General features: G+C 41.3%; 2 protein-coding genes across 4 annotated transcripts in view; one reads left to right on the top strand and one right to left on the bottom strand.

The window, feature by feature from the left end:
- Positions 1 to 8,927, bottom strand: part of LOC137376408 (clathrin heavy chain linker domain-containing protein 1-like) — a 94,222-nt gene extending 85,295 nt beyond the window's left edge. Inside the window, exons 1-3 of one of the 2 annotated variants that reach the window (XM_068044918.1) lie at positions 8,491 to 8,927; positions 6,051 to 6,238; positions 3,076 to 3,215 (exon numbers count right to left, since the gene is read on the bottom strand). In XM_068044918.1, the coding sequence (XP_067901019.1) occupies positions 3,076 to 3,215; positions 6,051 to 6,238; positions 8,491 to 8,682 (520 nt within the window). In that variant the 5' untranslated portion in view covers positions 8,683 to 8,927. The remainder of the gene's footprint in view (positions 1 to 3,075; positions 3,216 to 6,050; positions 6,239 to 8,490) is intronic. The other variant, XM_068044919.1, reaches the window with a different exon arrangement.
- The window catches only part of rps27a (ribosomal protein S27a), a 127,847-nt gene extending 110,715 nt beyond the window's left edge, over positions 1 to 17,132 (top strand). Inside the window, exons 1-6 of one of the 2 annotated variants that reach the window (XM_068044920.1) lie at positions 9,522 to 9,565; positions 9,657 to 9,721; positions 13,563 to 13,617; positions 15,620 to 15,705; positions 15,846 to 15,977; positions 16,948 to 17,132. In XM_068044920.1, coding sequence (XP_067901021.1) covers positions 9,674 to 9,721; positions 13,563 to 13,617; positions 15,620 to 15,705; positions 15,846 to 15,977; positions 16,948 to 17,097 — 471 coding nt within the window. In that variant the 5' untranslated portion in view covers positions 9,522 to 9,565; positions 9,657 to 9,673 and the 3' untranslated portion in view covers positions 17,098 to 17,132. Of the gene's footprint in view, positions 1 to 9,521; positions 9,566 to 9,656; positions 9,722 to 13,562; positions 13,618 to 15,619; positions 15,706 to 15,845; positions 15,978 to 16,947 lie in introns of those variants that run through there. The other variant, XM_068044921.1, reaches the window with a different exon arrangement.
- Positions 17,133 to 19,787: the final 2,655 nt, after the last annotated feature.

Below are 19,787 nucleotides of genomic sequence, written 5' to 3'. Positions count from 1 at the left end.
TTCTTTCATCAGCTCCCGCAGATTTGCTGTGTGTTCCAACATGTGTGGAATAAAGGAGCTCATGTATTGTATCAAACCAAGGAAACTTCTCAACTCGCTCTTATCTCTTAGGACTTCAATCCCAGAGATGGCTGAGATTCTTTCAGGACTCGGCTTGACTCCGTCAGGTGCGTACACCATTCCAAAGAACTGGCATTCCGTCACTTTCACAATGCATTTGTTTGTGTTTGGCTTAATCCCAGCTTTCCTGGTTCTCTCCATGGCTTCATGTAAATGGTTGTCACGATCTTTTCCATCTACACCATATAACTGGATATCATCTGCTATGCCGACTGCTCCTTTGCATCCCCTATATGTCTCATCTACTTTCTGTTGGAACACATCCTAGCTCATTTTGAGGCCAAAAGGTAGACGCAGGAATCTGTACCTTCCAAAGGGTGTGTTGAATGTTGTCAACAGTGAAGATTCTGCGTCTAGCTTCACATTCCTGTAGCCATTTCTGGCATCAAGCTTGCTGAAAACTTTTGCCCCTGCCAGTGCTGGTGTGATTTCTTCCAGTGTGGGAATAGGGTAGTGAACCTTCTTTATTGATTGGTTAAGATCTTTGGGATCTAGGCAAATTCTTAGCCATCCATTTGGCTTCTCTCTCACCATGACAGAATTTACCCAATCTGTAGGCTCTGTGATTCTGGCAATCACCTTTTCTTGCATTTCTTGGAGCTCTCTTTCAAGCTTTACTTTTAGTTCTACTGGTACATTACGTGGGGGATTTATCACTGGTTTCATCGCTTGGTCAATATCTTCAAAGCATCCAACCATCTCATCAAAACACTCTGGGTACATTTGTACCAGATCTTCTTTACTTCTGAATGGAAGGAGCATTTCAATGGGTGTACTGTCTTCAACTGTCAGTGTCGCCTCCTTCACCTCATGGTTTACTGAGATAATCTGCAGCTCTTCGCAACTGCTCAACCCCAGGATAGCAGGACCATCTGTTTCAGTGACGTAGAACATACAGTTAACATCTTTTCCTCTGTGTGTCCCTCTGATTTGGGTTGTTCCTAGCCGTCGAATCTCAGTTGCCCCGTATACTGTTAGCATGACGTTGTTTGGTTTCAGAGCACCTTTCCTTGGATAACCATTTTCCTCCAAATTTTCAGGAAAGATCTTCTGGTATAGTCTGAGCGGGATGATGTTACTCTGTGCTCCAGTATCAATCTTCACCTTCAGATTTATCGTTGTGGGCTTGTTTCTCACCCTCTTCCTGATCTAAATGGTTGTGTGAATTCCTTTTCTCTGGGAGCTGTCACATCCAGATATTTCATGCAGTTGTATGGTTCCTATGGCTATCATGTTCTCAAATCCATCATCATCTTCCAGGGTATGGATGTTTTGGTTTCTTTCACTACTCATTCGCCCTGTTACTCTGGTTCTGGTGACTTGTCTACCAACACCTTACCTTGTTCTGCACATCTTTTCCCAGTGATTGGTCTTTCCGCAAACTCTGCAGATTGATCCATATGCGGGACATTTCCTTCTGTCTGTCAATTCGTGTGATCATCCACAGCTCCTGCATGTCTTTCTCTCTGTCTGGTGTGCATTCTTGCATTGTTGTTTCACTGCATCAACCCTGCTGCCTTTCTCTTGGCTTAACTGAAGGCTAGCCGTTTGGGTAGTCTGTGTCTTCATCTTTAACAAAAGCAAAATACTGTGGATGCCGGAAATCTGAAATAAAAACAAGAAATGCTGGAAATACTCGACAGGTCTGGCAGCATCTGTGGAGAGAGAAGCAGAGTTAACGTTTCAGGTCAGTGACCCTTCTTCGGAACCCTGTGAATTCATCTGTCTGCTCGTGGCTTCATGTGCACTGGCAGTTCTATAGCCTGCGATATTGTGAGCTTATCCTTTAAGATTAGAGCTTTCTGTACTTCAGGATGTGCAGAACCCCAAATGAGCTGATCTATCAGCCTTTCATCTGTGTCCTTAAATTTACATTTTCTGGCTGCATTTTTCAATTTTGTTGCAAAATTATCAATAGGCTCACCTAGTTTCTGTCTGAGGCCTTGAAATTCATAGAGGTATATCCAATGAGTTGATTTTGGCTGGTAATGGGTGCTGAATCTTTCAAAAATGTTGTCTGGGTTGCTGCTGTCCTCTTCACCGAGGTCCCAGCTGTTAAATAAATGTAATCCTTTATCTCCAGCCCACAGAAGGATATACTGACCCTCTCCTCTTCATTAGTGCCTTTTAGGAAACTACTGAATGTCAATCTGCACTTTTGTTTAAACTTCTCAAATGCCTCTTTGACATCATCAGCTTCCCAAGTCATTATGGGCTGTAGCTGTGCATTCAATCCTGTCCTGGCTGACATTTCATTTTTCGTTTTCGCACAAGTCACTCATGTTTTCTTTCTCTCTCTGGCACCAATTTGGGTCAATTTTCCCAGTCTAATTCTTTTGAAATGTTCTAGGTTTACTCACAGACACCCACTGCCACCATATTATGTCTTCTTGTTGTTTTCTGGTTCCCAGATGTTGGAAATAATCACACTTTAAACTTGGAAAGGCTGGAGTTTTTGTTTAGTCATTCATCCACCATGCTGCCTGCTATAGGGCTGGTGAAACTGGTTTTCTGTTACATATCACATGACTCTAAAGTGCAGCCATGAATGTGGCCCCACTGGAACACTTACACTTAACAACTAGCTCCTCGCTAATTAGTTCCTAGCACTTTACAGATAGTATAACAATACATAACACTGACTTTTTCATGCTACTGCAGGGAAAGAACAAGCAAATGTTCCTCACAAGCTGGCATAGGAAACTGAAGAGATAATCACTCTTGTACATCTCCAAGCAATCATCTCCAGGGGCCTGGAAGCAGATTTCCTTCTTGGTTAGGGTTGGTGCAGGATTGGAGGGATTCAAACATGGGTAATCGAATAAATACTTTAAAAAAGGTTTCAATAGTCAACAAAAATTAACAATTTAAAAAAAGTTGTGAACTTATCCAATATTAAACAACTGATTAAAAGATAAAATAAAAAGACTCAAAATGTTTTGACAAATTTCAGACCTGGAATATGTCTAATATGAAAGATTTCTTCTTGTGGTGGCAAAGTTTCTTCTCTTTGCTCCTCTTTCACATTTCTTGAATTTTTTACTATCTGCAGGCGAGCTTCTAATCCAGCTGTATTTTGTTTAATGAGATCAATTCTGTTAAAAGAATGTCCATTATCTAATAAAACAATAAAGAACCTGCATTTATATAGCACATTATCTTGACCTCAGGATAACGAAAAGTGCTTTGCAAACAATGAAAAGTATTTTGTATGAGGACTGAGTGAAGAATATTTAACTTTTTATTCCCCATTCAATTTTATTTGCCACCAACCCCACATGACCACCATTGTTCTCCAGGTGATTTGCTCTCAGATCCCACTAATGTCACTCTTCAGCTAGGTGGTGAGCAATAAAGCCTGGCTACCTGACATGTGTCAGGTTCGGGTCGGGTCTGTATTCGGCATCCATCATTCGGGCTCGGGTCGGGCTGGACTGTACTGTTTTGCTTTGTATTGTTTTTGTTTTAGTCTACGATCTTTTCTGTTTCAAAAATATGTCTGTTATTTTCGGGTCGGGCCGGGCATTTAAAAAAATTAAAGGACTTGGGCCTGGGTCGGGTTCAGGTTGGCTGTTGTCGGGTCAGGCCCAGGTCGGGTTTTAATTTTATACCCGAGCCAGGCTTTAGTGGGCAACAGTGACACACAAAGTTGGCCCTTTAATTATTCCACCATATCCAAGTTTTTTACCCAGCTAAGTGGCAAAAGAATCATGGAAGAAAACTAAGGGTAAATGTTCTTGTTTGCTAAAGTCCAGAATACATACAATTTTGTGTGGTCTTCTCACAAGTGTAATTATTAATATATGCAGCTTTGCCTGCTGAACAGATGTAATCTAATGGCTGACTGGAAAATCGCACATTTCACAACATTTAGCAGGATGCTGAAACATAAAAATAAGTGACCACATTGGGGTGCTGAGGGAGATTCTCAAGATCTTTGGAAAAATATTTCAACCATTGCTGAAGGGGAGCGGAAAAATATCTGACAGGCAAAAATGTCAAAGGAAACCGAATACAGAGGCATGGAGTAAGCAGGAAAACGAAAAAGCTGCACAGCAACCAACACCCACCCACCCTACCCCATTTGCTGGCTGGTGAAATGGAGATGGTGCTTTATCAGGTGATGACAAAGACAGTGGCCCTCTCTGTCACTCCAGAGCACCCTCCCAAAAGAACAGTACTGCAAGTTCCTTCAAAGGAGTTGAAGTCAGACTTGAGACTTATGTCAATTACTGGCAATGACTGCAGCTCTATGTTCATGTTAGTTGTAGGTGCTCTTGCAGCAAATGGCAGAATTCTACATTGGGCTCTTTGTTGACTGGAACTTGAAGACAGTTCCACATTATCAATGCCATGGCCTATATTTATATTTGGTAGTACCATGACTGATGCGTCCAATCAAACTTAGCTTTCTATTGATCTTCTTGGCATGCATGCCTTCCTTTATCCACTAATACACTGTATATGAAACTCTGTAATTGGAATGCTTTCAAAATTATTAAGATTGATCAGGTCTTCGCATAGTCCATTTGTACCATTAAGCCTGATGTCACAGCCTCCCTTAATAATTAGGCTCTCCACAAGCACAATCTTTTAACCAAACGATATATATGAACCTGTCTGTAGATGCTGGTACCAGTAGGTGCTTGACTTGCCTGGTAATACATCTTTGGTCCTTTTACTCTTCAAAAAGAAAACTGCAAACACAGGGAAATATTCATTGACCCACTCAATGACCCACTATTGTTACCTTCAGCAAAAAAAATGACTGTGCCACAAAATGTCTCCTGATCATCTACGTAGGAACAGCAAAAAAGGCCTCAAAATGTCCTGAAAATGCTCATTGTAATCATCAGGCATGACTCTTGAAATCCACTTCTTTTTCTGTGCCTAGAAACCCTGGATAGTCACTTTCAATATGCAAATCTATGGAATTATCATTACATGGGAAGGAGTGCTGAGAGATTAAGTTTCCGTCTAAAGTTATGCCAAAATTCTTTGAGTGCTTGCCTCTTGACTGCTGCCTCCAACACTAAACCTGCCCTGGTTTGTACAGGCCACTTCATCAGCATGAGCAGACAGGTGTAAGCACCAGTTTGAGTGCATATTCCACACCCACAGCCCATGCCTACTAGAAACTGCAGCAGTCTCCCTTTGCACATGCATGGCAGCATTCCACAGGCTGCACTCCAACATCAGCACTGGTCCCAGCAGCTCCTGAACAAAGGGACGGATCTGTGATTTTTAATTTTATTTTTAATTCATACTTCTTTGGGGATCGTGTCTGGCTAGCCTGGACACCTCCAGGAAGTCCACATATGGTTGCCAGTATACCTCTATTCAATCAGCACCACAACGCTGGGTCCTGACTGAGGCTCGAGTGAAATTTCCGTCTTAGAGAATCTTTGCCTCTGTCCTGATGCACCCTCTGTCTGTTACTTGCCTCATAAAAGACAGGCAGAGGTTCCCGTCCTTACAAGGCCCATGGAAGCTTCCAAAATGGTCGAGTCCTGTTGCAAATGGGTTTCTACTTTCCCAGCAGGTTCCACTGATCTCCTGCCAGGGTTAGAGCAGGAAACCTGCAAAACATCCATGCGAATTTCAGGGCCATAACATTTGTATATTCTCTCTTAAAATTTGCAATGCACCCTTTTTGAATACCTATGTTTTAAAATTAGTAACATGTATTACTTGAAATCTTTATAAGTATTGCACTGTCTAAAAAAATTAACATTTTAATTTATTTTTAAATAAAGCCTTTTCTAATTGCCCTAACAAATAAGGAAATGCAGTCAAACACTGCATTAAGTCTCAATATAATCAATGTCACCATCTACTCTTTTTGAAACATCAAAACATTATAAACCACAACAAAGACTGATGAGTTACTATAGCTGCTACAAGGTCTCCACTAAGGATTCCTTTCCTACTTGTTTTGAAGCTGACTGGCTCTTTTCTTGTAAGCCACAAGAGTCATTGGATCAGAAGCCATTGATTTCAACTTCCTCTGTAGAAACAGAGAATCTTCTTTCCCTCTGTGTAAAACATTGATGCTTTCTTCATACTCCTGTTTGATAGATGTCAGGATATTTTTGTATGCTGTTGTATTCTCAATGACCTATGTAAATATGAAATAAAATAAAGATGTAGATAACATACTTCAATACAACATGTTCATATATCTATATATCCTCCACATATTGTTTTTAAATTGCTGTATATGCAATGTTTTGCTACTTGCAATGGGGTAGTGAACATAATAACACAAGAAATAGGAGCAGGAGTAGACCACATGGCCCATCGAGCCTGCTCCGCCATTCCAAACAATCATGGCTGATCTTAGGATTCAACTCCACTTTCCCGGCTGCGCGTCTTATCTCTTGATTCCCTGAGACCAAAAATCTGTCTCTCCAAGCCTTAAATTTATTCAATGATGGAGCATCCACAACCCTCTGGGGTACAGAATTCCAAATCAGTTAAGTAATTTCGCCTCATTTCAGTCCTAAATGATCAGCCCCTTATCCTGAGACTGTCCCTGACCAGCAGAAATAATCTCTCAGTGTCTACCCTATCCAGCCCCTTTAGAATCTTATGTGTTTCAATGAGATCACCTCTCATTTTTCTAAACTCCAAAGAATACAGGCCCAATTTATTTAACCTTTCACCATAGGACAACACCCTCATCCCAGGGACCAATCTAGTGAACCTTCGCTGCACCGCCTCCAATGTATATCCTTTCTTAAATGTGGAGAGCAAAACTGCACACAGTACTCCAGATGTGGTCTAGCCAAAACCCTGTACAATTGTAGCAATACTTCCTTATTCCTGTACTATCCCCTAGTGTTTTCCACTTTGGGCACACTCGGCGATTCTGGCACAACTTACATCCATTTTGAAAGCTTTTCTTCCTCCCTCCCCCAAGTTTCCACCCAAACTTATTTATTTTTTGCAGGATTTTCCTGTTAAAAAACTCCTTGATATATTTAAGGTTGGTAAGTTGGTAAAGTTTGATTACTGCTGCTGAAAAAGGGTTTATCATAAAAAATAAGCATTTTAAAATCACAGCGTCAATCCATCATCACCTGAGTAGCCTGATTACTAAAAATGACTTTAAAGAAATACAAAACTATTTCCTACATAGATTGGACTATAGTATTCACTTTCTTAGTAAATAAAAAAAAACTTGATTCAGAAGATCCAGCGTAGTTTTCGGAGCCGGCACAAAGGTCTGAAAATGAACGAGTTAGTCGAAACTCCCAATAGTGATTAATTTGTCCTGGGGTGTGGTTAGTTTTGTAGGTGGGGCCTGTTTCTAGTCTGATGTTTTTAAAACAAGTGCAAAAGATCACTGAAACTCAAGTTGCGCTGAACACAATTTGTGCTTAAAATTCCATGACTCTGTGTCGGGTGGAGATATCAGGAGGAATTGCGCCTCGAAAACCAGCACATTCAAGCGGAAACTCTGGCCCAGATTTTGCAGTCAGCAGCAAACAGACGGCGGTCATTGCTGATCTAAAAAAAACTGCCCATGAAGATTTTGCAGGCTCCAGAGCACGGATTTCCCCTATTCCAATGTGATTTTTAATCTGGTACCATGTATAGGGGATCGGTGGCATCCAGGAACAGTGAAGTTGTCAAGCAGGATGCCCAGCCAATCAGATTGCAGAATTCTCAGACAGCAAACCAGCAAGTAAAAAGCAAGGATCATAATTCAATTTCTATCATTTTATAGAAGGCAAAATAAAGATTAGAACATACTGATGGGATTAAGGTAAAAGCTGTAACAAGTAAAACTTGTTTTAAAAAAACAAAAGTTAATCTTTTTCAAAATCATGGATTTTTTTTATCATGCAATTGAGGAAATATCACTCCACACTTAAAAAATTAGTTTTTCAGGGCCAGTGAAGTTGATCAACAGTAAATATGACTCAGTACGGAGTTAAAATCTCATTGGTTCCTCTTTCAACAAGGCTTGACATTTTAATGCTTTTTATTAACAGAGAATTGTGTGTCAAAAGTTGAAGTTCACACCAAATCAACGATTCTGCTCTGATTACATCTGCAAAGACTGTGGACGAGCAGGGACTCGCTGACAGCAATTTTGGGAATTCCAAGCTTAACTGCACATGTGTAGATACCAGAAGTTGCCGTCCGTTTTACACAGTAATAACAGCCAACACTGACAGTTTTGCCGTCATTACAACCACAAATTCCGGGCCATAATATTTCTCTTCTCTGTACAGCCAATATGTATCTAATCAATGTACATGTAATGTTTTTATACATGTTTCTGTTCAATTAAATTATTTCTGTCTAATAAAAAAAAACGAATAGCACTGATTGTGGCAGATGCGGTCCAGCCGTTCCTACCTTATCAAACACATTCCTGTAAATAATGTACCGCTGCTCATCGGGTCCCTGGTCAGGACAGGACAGCTTCCCTGTCTCGGTCGTGATGTACGCCCGAATGCGGCAGAGAAGGTTTCGGTCGGCTCCGCTGGGAATCGGTGGAATCGCCTTAGACTTAACCAGACCCGCTGTTGACTCCCTTTCGCCTGCCATTCGAGTTGCACCCGCACCGGACGCCTGTATAGATTATCAGTTAGTCAGTCTGCGGCCTGCCGAGGGGGCCTAGCCTTTCACACTCAGTATTTCACATTCCACATCTCAAAGTTACCAACATTCAACGCGTAACACCTCCAAATCCTTATAGGTCACCGACCAGATCCGTTTACTTTCCCTCACCACAGATATTGCCAGACCCGCTGTGTGTTTCCAGTAATTTTTCTCGCCGTCTCCAAGGTCAGCAGTGGTTGCTAAGGAAGCGAAAGGCCATCACCGCGCAGCGCCTTCTGGGGAACGTAGTTTCAAACCACCGGGTCCTTCGGGAACTCTGATAGTTTCTTTCTAAGATCGGGTCTACTTTTGTTTAACAGAAATCAATGTATTTATTTACACAAATAAAACAGAAAATGCTAGATTCTGATGAAAGGTCATCGATCTGAAACGTTAATTCTGTTTTCTCTTCACAGATGCTCCAGACCTGTGGGATATTTCCAGCATTTTTCTGGTTTTTTATTTCAGATTTCCAGCATCGCAGTATTTTGCTTTTGCGTTTTTTTTTACAAATCTTACGAACTAAAGTATTAACTTTAGATTGTTTTTACTGTCATTTAGTTGGGGGAATCCCACAATGCAACGCAACAAACCGTTTCCATCCTAAATAAAATGATTTAAAATTAAGGTAGCAATTTCATGTGCGCAAACTTTGAACCTAATTTATATTTTGCTAGTGTTTGGAAGAAACAGATAATATTTTGAAAAATTAAAATGCACTGGAAACGGAGTGATTTAGATGCCTAGCCCCTGCTGCCTGTTAGGAAAACCCCGTTGCTTGGGCATTAAGTCCTCTTTTCGATGCTGCGCCTTTAGGAGGAAGGAGTTGGTGAGTAGGAGCTCTAGCGTTTTGGACATTTTTACATAGTATTTGTCGCTTTGGAACCGATTTTAGCGAGTTCTTTCTTCGTCCTTTGTAGGTGGATTGAATTTGAAAATGCAGATCTTTGTGAAAACGCTCACAGGGAAAACGATAACCCTCGAGGTGAGTAAGGCAGCTGGGCCGGCGGTGTGCGCTGACTGGAGGCCTGCTCCCAGCGCCTGCGATACGGTTTTAAGTGGACATGAAACATAAATGCTGGAGTTGAACATTAATAATTAACTTAACGTAAGTTGCTTTTATAGCCGAACGTTACTGTTAGTGTCTAAAGCAGCGTGTTCTCCAGTTTGTGCGAATCCGAAGGCCTCAAGTGTTCATGAGTGAAGGTTTTGGTGCATTGGTTGCGAATTTATCGTCTTTTTCTTTGCCCGTTTGAACGGCTAAGATGCAGTAATTGAGTCTGTTCCGAAGAATAAAGAGCAGCCTGAAACGGGGTTTACTGTCTGTAGCTTCTCACATGCTTTCTTGTACACCAATTCCTAGTTTAGTTATAGTCTAAAGTTAATTTGCTCCTTCACACTTCCTTAATAGATAAGGGAACACTTTTAAGAATATAAGAAGCAGGAGTAGGCCATTTGGCCCCCTGAGTCTGCTCCACTATTCAGTAAGATAATGGTTGATCTAATTGAAGCTTTAACTCTATTCTGCCTGCGTTTCTCTTCCCCCAATAACACTTCACTCCCTTATAGATAAAAATCTGTCTAGTGCAGTCTTGAATATATTTAATGACCCAGTCTCCACTGCTTTCTGGGGTAGAGAATTCAAAGGCCCTCTGAGAAATAGGAGATCCTTTATTTTGAAATGCTGCCCCCTCGTTTTAGATTCCCCCATGAGGGGAAACAACATTTCAGCATCTACCTTGTTAAGCCCTCTCAATCATGTATGTTTTGATATAAAATCACCTCTTTTAAACTGATAAGTATAGGCCCAACCTTTCCTCATAAGACAGCTTTTTCATCCCAGAAATCAAATCTGAACTGCCTCCAATGCAAGGATATCCCTCCTTCAATAGGGAGACCAAAACTGTATGCTGTACTCTAGGTGCGGCCTCACCAACACCCTGTGCAGATGTAGCAAAACTTCCTTACTTTTATATTCATCCCTCTGCAATAAAGGCCAACATTCCATTTGCCTTCCTAATTATTTGCAGTACCAGAATGCTAACTTTTGTGATTCATGAGGACATCCAGATCCCTCTGTACCACAGCATTCTGCAGTCTCTCTCCATTTAAATAATCTGCTTTTCTATTCTCATTAAAGTGGACAATATCACATTTTTCCAAATTACACTTCATTTGCCAAATTTTTGTCCACTCACCTAACCTATCTATATTCCTTTCCAGACTTTGTCCTTCCCACAAAATACTTTACTACCTATCTTTGTATCAGAAGCAAATTTGGCTACAGTATGCTCAGTCCCTTCATCCAGGTGATTAATATTGAATGCCCCAGTACTGATCCCTGTGGCACCACAGTAGTTAGTTTGCCAACCTGAAAATGCCCCATTTATCCCAGTGCTGTTTCTTATTAGTTTGCCAGTGCTCTATTCATGTTAATGTCATGCAGGCCCCCACCTGCCAAGAATGAGACACATTGGTTTTGTCAAAGGAACATTGATTTTGAACTTTTGCTGGAGTGAGGAAATGACTTCTTGAACAAATCAGCCGTGGCTGGAAAAAAACATTTGCATACTAACAGACGGTGCTTATGTAGACAAAGGACCATTCCCTGACACATTCAACTCTCAGTGGATGTTGATCACTGGACAGTGAGGGGGTGGGAAGGGCATTCGAGGGCCTGCTGGGGTGATTCAAACCACAGGGGCCAGGTCTGGTTGGACCAGCTGGTCACATGACTAACTGGCTGTTCCAGGGTTTGTTTGAACTCCGAAAGACTGCTTGCTCCTGGACTGAGAAGATCCCTCCTGTCTGCTCCCATCTCTTTCTCTCAAGCCTCTGAATCCACTGAAGATACATGAACCCCAAGACAGAAAAGTCTCCTACTGCGAACAAGGTTTAAGAATAAAACTGGGCCCCAATAACAAAAACTCTTCAGATATTGCCTCAAATGTCTCCACTTTATTTATTTTCTTCCCTTTTCTGTCTCTATTTGCATGTGTGTATTGCACATGCATGCTAGTGTGGGCACATCGTGTATCCGTAGGTTTCAACCGAATTAGAGTTTTAAGTTCAAGTTGAATAAACTTCAACTTTTCTTTTAAACCTAAGAAAACTTGTTTGTGCTGGTTTCTTTGCCTCATAATTGGAAAGCCGTGAACAAGGATTTGGGGCGGCGCAGTGGTTAGCACCGCAGCCTCACAGCTCCAGCGACCCGGGTTCAGTCCTGTATACTGCCTGTGCGCAGTTTGCAAGTTCTCCCTGTGGCCGCGTAGGTTTCGCCGGGTGGTCTGGTTTCCTCCCACAGCCAAAGACTTGCAGGTCGATAGGTAAATTGGCCATTGTAAATTGCCCCTAGTGTAGGTAGGTGGTAGGAGAATTGAGGGAAGGTGGGGGTGCGGTAGGAAATATGGGATTAATGTAGGATTAGTATAAATGGGTGGTTGATGGTCGGCACAGACTTGGTGGGCCGAAGGGCCTCTTTCAGTGCTGTATCTCTCTATGACCAAGGGGAAGCTAAAAACAGTGTTTTAAAAATTCAGCCTTGTTACGGTAAAACCAGGTGAAGGCTGAGAGGGGCCCCTAGACACCTTTCTCACTTGGTCGTAATACTAATACATTGCCCCAACACCATGAGTTCTTATCTTGCAGAGTAACTTTATGTGGCACCTTATCAAATGCCTTTTGGAAATCCAAATACATTACATTTACTGGTTCCCCTTTATCCAGCCTGCTTGTTAAATCCTCAAAGTACTCTAATAAGTTTGTCAAATACAATTTTCTTTTCACAAAACCATGTTGACTCATTGTATTATGATTTTCTAAATGTTCTTCTACTTGCTTAATAGATTCTAGCATTTTTCCTCTGACAGATGTTAGGCTAACTGGCCTATAGTTTCCTGCTGTCTCCTTCGTTTTTTGAATAGAGGTGTTAACATTTGCAGTTTTCCAAGCTGCTGGGACCTTTCTAGAATCTTAAATTTTAAAATTGTGAAAGGGTGTTTGTAATGTACAGTATACTGATGTATTATTTTACTAAAGTAAAGCATCAGATGTATTTTGCTTTCAGTTCTTGCTTTATCCATATTTTTAATCCGCAAAGCACCGACTAAGCGGTTAAGTCAATGTGAATGCTTCTGGCCTCTTACACTTGCTTCAGTAGTTTGGGCAAGTTCCTTGCTGGTTGGAACAGCTGAAATGCTTAAGTTGGTTAGAATTGTTGCCTCTAATACTAGCATTGATTTCAGAGTGACTTGGCGAAGCCTGCTTTTTCAGCCATGTTGCTTACCTGTGCAGAAAAAGAAGCCGAGACTTTATTTTTGTTTAAAGTGTTAAATGATAGGTGTGACTTATTTGGAATTTGGGTTCTAATGGTGGTGTTGAAAGTGTTAAAACCTGAACAAGATTTTTTTTTAAATGGTGTGTGCTCAAAGGTAATATAAAAGCAAAATACCGCAGATGCTGGAAATCTGAAATAAAAACAAAGTGCTGGAAATACTCAGGTCAGGCAGCATCTGTGGAGAGAGAAGCAGAGTTAACGTTTCAGGTCTGTGATCTTTTGTCAGAACTGGCAACGGTAAGAAAAGTATTAGGTTTTACCAAAACAAACCTAATACTTCTCTTGCCTTTGCCCGTTCTGACGAAAGGTTACAGACCTAAAATGTTAACTCTGCTTCTCCACAGATGCTGCCTGACCTAAGTATTTCCGGCACTTTCTGTTGCTCAAAGGTAATGTTACATGGTTCCTGTAAAATAAATTGATTTTTTTTTTAAAGTGGAGCATGTATCTGTACACTGAGTTTTTTTTTGTATTTGTTTTTGTATTGCAGGTTGAACCCTCCGATACTATTGAAAATGTAAAAGCTAAGATTCAGGACAAGGAAGGTACAGTACAGTTTGATTTCATTTCCTTGGAAAAAAACTGACCTGTTGGCCTTCTGACACCTTAGGATATGCAGTCATTGTTGGAAATACAGTTCAGAACATTGTGGTGGGATCTGATTTGCACCTTCTGCTGAATTCCTGATCTCAACCGGGGCGGCGCAGTGGTTAGCACCGCAGCCTCACAGCTCCAGCGACCCGGGTTCAATTCTGGGTACTGCCTGTGTGGAGTTTGCAAGTTCTCTCTGTGTCTGCGTGGGTTTCCTCCAGATGCTCCGGTTTCCTCCCACATGCCAAAGACTTGCAGGTTGATAGGTAAATTGGCCATTAGCAATTGCCCCTAGTATAGGTAGGTGGTAGGGAAATATAGAGACAGGTGGGGATGTGGTAGGGAATATGGGATTAGTGTAGGATTAGTATAAATGGGTGGTTAATGGTCGGATACCACTGACCACCTCCAGGCGCGTATCCATTGTCTCTCGAGATAAGGAGGCCCAAAAGAAAAGGAAGATAATGGTCGGCACAGACTCTGGCCGAAGGGCCTGTTTCAGTGCTGTATCTCTAAACTAAACTAAACCATGCTAATAAGCAAAGTCCAAACTTTCTCTCAATCAGATAAGAAGTTATGTAGTGATAATGGACACGCAGGAGCAGGCTAACTGATGAATGTTCTGATGTCCTTGTGTTCAAATCCACCTCAAGTTGTGAGCCCTTTCAACTTTTACGAAGCTAAGTCAAATAGATTCTTTACATTCAAAGCACTGTAAACTTTTTAAACATCTCTTTCCACCTCATGGGCAAAATTCTGGAGCTGAGAAGCAGCTCTGGGCGGCGCAGTGGTTAGCACCGCAGCCTCACCGCTCCAGTGACGCGGGTTCGGTTCTGGGTACTGCCTGTGCGCAGTTTGCAAGTTCGCCCTGTGGCCGCGTGGGTTTCCGCCGGGTGCTCCGGTTTCCTCCCACAGCCAAAGACTTGCAGGCTGATAGGTAAATTGGCCATTGTAAATTGTCCCTAGTGTAGGTAGGTGGTAGGAGAATTGAGGGAAGATGGGAATATGGGATTAATGTAGGATTAGTATAAACGGGCGGTTGATGGTCGGCACAGACTCGGTGGGCCAAAGGGCCTCTTTCAGTGCTGTATCTCTCGGACTCTTGAGCAGTAGAAATTCACACTATTGTCATTATTCCTTGTTTGTGTTGGAGTTGTGCTTGGGTGTTCCATGGTAAGTTTATGGAATTGCATAGAAGGAGCAGAGATTTGACTTGCCTCTGAAACAAAGGTACTTGCCCTGCATTTACCTTCTATAATCTGAAGATAAAGAACTTGCACTTATGTGATGCATTTCACATTCTTAAAGTCCTAAAGTGCTTTACAGCCAGTAAGTTACTTTAGAAGTATAATTACTTGTATATGCACATATAGCAAAATATTTGCACACAGCAAGGTCTGATAAATGACCAGTTCATTTGCTTTAGTGGTATTGGTTGAAAAGTAGAGCCATGGAATGTTCTGTAAACTCTCCTCCAGAACGTAGCATCTTGCACAATGCAGTAATCAAAAGTACTATAAAGCAATGTTGTCATTGTTTGAGGGGAGGCCAGATTTGTTTGTTCAGATAAACCACTTACATTATAATCATTCAAAGCTCACGTTAGCTTGTCATCTGTACATCACTTCCACATGGGTAAAATTCTGGCAGTCAAAAGTGTAAAGTGGTACAAATGTAGAAGGAAGATGGGTTTTGTATGTGGGCTAAATGTACCTGGCAAGCCAACTTCACTTTTGTTTTAGTACTCTATATATTTACATGTCACTTGAATGGTCAGCTTGAAGTTATGGGAATGAAGGTGCATCTTATTCCATGGATCCTGGCTGCCCAGATCTGCTCCATTAATGATTTATTGACTTAAGATTTCAGCCTTTCTGATTAAATATAGCATTATTATCTAATTCAGATAAGATGAGACTGGTTTAGTTAAACTCTCCTTTTGTAATTTCAATATAGGTATACCCCCTGATCAGCAGCGACTGATCTTTGCTGGGAAACAGTTAGAGGATGGCCGTACTCTCTCTGATTACAACATCCAGAAGGTATATTTACTTGTATTCAAACACAACAAAAATACATCTCTGAACTTGCAGTTAGTCTACTGCACTTTTTTCTTATGCACCAGAATAAATGGGAGTTTGTGCTTCATATGTCACAAAAATAACTTGACGCTCTTCAATAGGAGTCAACTTTGCACCTTGTTCTGAGACTTCGTGGTGGTGCCAAGAAGAGGAAGAAGAAGTCTTATACCACACCAAAGAAGAACCAGCATAAAAGGAAGAAGGTCAAGCTTGCTGTCCTTAAATATTACAAGGTAATACTTAATACTTCGGGTTGATGAGTTGACGTTCCCCTCAAGGCTAAATTAGTTGGAAGCTTACATTTCTTGGATGCACATCTGGTCATTTAAGTCCATTATCAAAAGTAGTGCCTGTTTACAGCATATGAAGACTGGTATTTTTGTTTCCTGGGATGCTGAACTCTATGTACACAGGAAGAGTGAATTGAACTCACTTTTTTCTGTTGCATTGTATTGGAATCCAAAATATACTGAGGAATGTTGCGATGTACGTTTGATTCCATGTTGCTATGGAAAGAAAAAGTGGCAATCATTAATGGGCACAAACAAGATACAATAGCAGTGAAATATGAAAACTTCTACCTACAACTTGTTTTTAAACTTTTAAAAAAAATTCCCCAAGTGAGCTCAATTGCTGTTCAGAACTCACTGTGCAACATCTGAAATATACCCTTCTACTTCAGTGTTGCCTTTCCATTTCTAATGCCAGTGATTCTTTTGGCCTGAATTAAATTGCACATTGAATGTTTTATGCTGAGGGGTTCTTAAGAGTTGAATGGTCTGAAGTAGGATCCTTGTAGTTAGTGGAGACAAATCGCTTAATCTCACTGGATTCAAAGAACTTCTTGTAGCAATGTACTTGTACAGCAGGAAGTCCTGTTAATACTGGACCTATACCTACCATTTTGATTTCATCCTTGTTTAACTTGCAGGTGGAAAACATTGTTTTGCAGCTCTGGAATTGTCTTCCATTCCACCCCATACCTACCACATGGGCCATTTGGTGGCAAGCATGCTGGCTGTATATAGTGTTTCATCAGTGCTCAGTAAAGGGTGTTTTTTTTTTTTGCTGCACAATGAAGCTTTGCCCATCTCCTTTTTCATTATTTTTGTCCAGTTTATTGTAGGACTAAATTTTTTGACCCAAGATGCAAGCTTCTGTATTTATTAAGCTGAATTTAAGCTCTTTTGTCTTAACTTTTAGGTTGATGACCATGGGAAAATTTATCGTCTGCGACGTGAGTGTCCTTCTGAGGAGTGTGGTGCTGGTGTGTTCATGGCCAGTCACTTCAACAGGCAATACTGTGGGAAGTGCTGCCTGACATATTGCTTCAACAAGAATGAAGATGCATAATGAAATACATTTTAATAAACTATGATGGAAAATGATTGATGTTGAACTCTTTATATTTAGTATTTTTGCCTTCTGAAGGAGCTGACTTTTGTTGGGGTAATGTGCCATAAAAGAAAGTTCTATGATTAGTAGCAGGCCTACAGTATTTTACCCAAGTGGCCACAAAGTGCTGGTAATGAGAATTGGTTGAATAATTAGGTACTTGTGCAGTACTGAAGAGTGAATTAGAAGTATATAGAATTTGCTATCACAGTGAGTCGTTGAGACAAATTGCATAGATGCATTTAAGGGGAAGTTAGATAAGTACATGAGGGAGAAAGGAATGGAAGGATATGATGAAATGAAGTACTATGGGAGGAGGCTTTTGTGAAAATAAACACTAGCATGGATCAGTTAGGCCAAATGGCCTGTTCCTATGCTGTAGGTTCTGTTTAGTTTTGTACAAATGGTGTTGGATTTGAATGCCTGATGCTATAGATCTTGCATGGTGGTTAGTTTAATCTGCATGTGTATTTGATTTCTTTCCCCCCCCCCCCCCCCCTTAAAACTGCCTTTAAAACAAGCTTGTGTAACTCAAATTTAAGCCCTATTTATTTTAGGGATGAAAAGAAAACTGCTGCCAGTCATCTTGTGGATGATTAATCTATCAATTTAATTTTTTGCACATCTTTGAAAAGCCTGGACAGAAATGTTTGGGCTGATTTTAAAATCAAAATTAAAGAAAACACGTGTGGTAAAGATACCATGACATTTGGAAAAAGAGCATGGATTGCTGTATGCTTTTAAGCAGCAGCACAGTTTATTCATTACTGTTAGCGCACGAAGTGTTTTCTGTTTTTGTGTGCAGTTCAAAATATTTGTGAAAATATAAAAGGTAACTGCAATAGAGGCTTTTATCTTAACTGACATGATTTGAACAAGTCCCAGAGACAATTTTATTTGTATCGGTAACTTTAAAACTTGAAGTATAGCCTGTCCAACTGGGGCATATTTTAGAAATAGAACATTACAGCGCAGTACAGGCCCTTCGGCCCTCGATGTTGCGCCGACCTGTGAAACAATCTGACCTACACTATTCCATTTTCATCCATATGTCTATCCAATGACCACTTAAATGCCCTTAAAGTTGGCGAGTCTACTACTGCTGCAGGCAGGGCGTTTCACGCACCTACTACTCTGAGTAAAGAAACTACCTCTGACATCTGTCCTATATCTATCACCCCTCAACTTAAAGCTATGTCCCCTCGTGTTTGCCATCACCATCCGAGGAAAAAGACTCTCACTATCCACCCTATCTAACCCTCTGATTATCTTATATGTCTCTATTAAGTCACCTCTCCTCCTCCTTCTCTCCAACGAAAACAACCACAAGTCCCTCAGCCTTTCCTCGTAAGACCTTCCCTCCAAACCAGGCAACATCCTAGTAAGTCTCCTCTGCACCCTTTCCAAAGCTGCCACATACTTCCTATAATGCGGTGACCAGAACTGCACGCAATACTCCAGGTGTGGTCTCACCAGAGTTTTGTACAGCTGCAGCATAACCTCGTGGCTCCGAAACTCGATCCCCCTACTAATAAAAGCTAACACACCATCTGCCTTAACAGCCCTATTAACCTGGGTAGCAACCTTCAGGGATTTATGTACCTGGACACCAAGATCTCTCTGTTCATCTACACGAACAAGAATCTTCCCATTAGCCCAGTACTCTGCATTCCTGTTAGTCCTTCCAAAGTGAATCATCTCACACTTTTCCGCATTAAACTACATTTGCCATCTCTCAGCCCAGCTCTGCAGCCTATGTCCTTCTGTACCCTACAACATCCTTCGGCACTATCCACAACTCCACCTACCTTCGTGCCATCCGCAAATTTACTAACCCACCCTTCGACACCCTCTTCCAGGTCATTTATAAAAATGACAAACAGCAGTGGCCCCAAAACAGATCCTTGCGGTACACCACTCGTAACTAAACTCCAGGATCAACATTTGCCATCAACCACCACCCTCTGTCTTCTTTCAGCTAGCCAATTTCTGATCCAAAGCTCTAAATCGCCTTCAACCCCATACTTCTGTATTTTCTGCAATAGCCGACTGTGGGGAACCTTATCAACCGCCTTACTGAAATCCATATACACCACATCCACTGCTTTACCCTCATCTACCTATTTGGTAACCTCGAAAAACTCAATAAGGTTTGTGAGGCACGACCTACCCTTCACAAAACTATGCTGACTATCTCTAATGAACTTATTCTTTTCTAGATGATTATAAATCCTGTCTCTCATAACCTTTTCCAACATTTTACCCACAACCGAAGTAAGGCTCACAGGTCTATAATTACCAGGGCTGTCTGTACTCTCCTTGAACAAGGGGACAACATTTGCTATCCTCCAGTCTTCCGGCACTATTCCTGTCAACAATGACGACATAAAGATCAAGGACAAAGGCTCTGCAATCTCCTCCCTAGCTTCCCAGAGAATCCTAGGATAAATCCCATCTGGCCCAGGGGACCTATCTATTTTCACACTTTCCAAAATTGTGAACACCTCCTCCTTGTGAACCTCAATCCCATCTAGCCTAGTAGCCTGAATCTCAGTATTCTCCTCGACAACAATTTCTTTCTCTACTGTAAATACTGACGCAAAATATTCATTTAACGCTTCCCCTATCTCCTCTGATTCCACACACAA

Source organism: Heterodontus francisci, chromosome 13 (genome assembly GCF_036365525.1).
Source record: "Heterodontus francisci isolate sHetFra1 chromosome 13, sHetFra1.hap1, whole genome shotgun sequence".
Lineage (NCBI taxonomy): Eukaryota > Metazoa > Chordata > Chondrichthyes > Heterodontiformes > Heterodontidae > Heterodontus > Heterodontus francisci.
The sequence above is the reverse complement of the archived record's forward strand: the minus strand, read 5'-3'. Positions and strand labels throughout refer to the sequence as shown.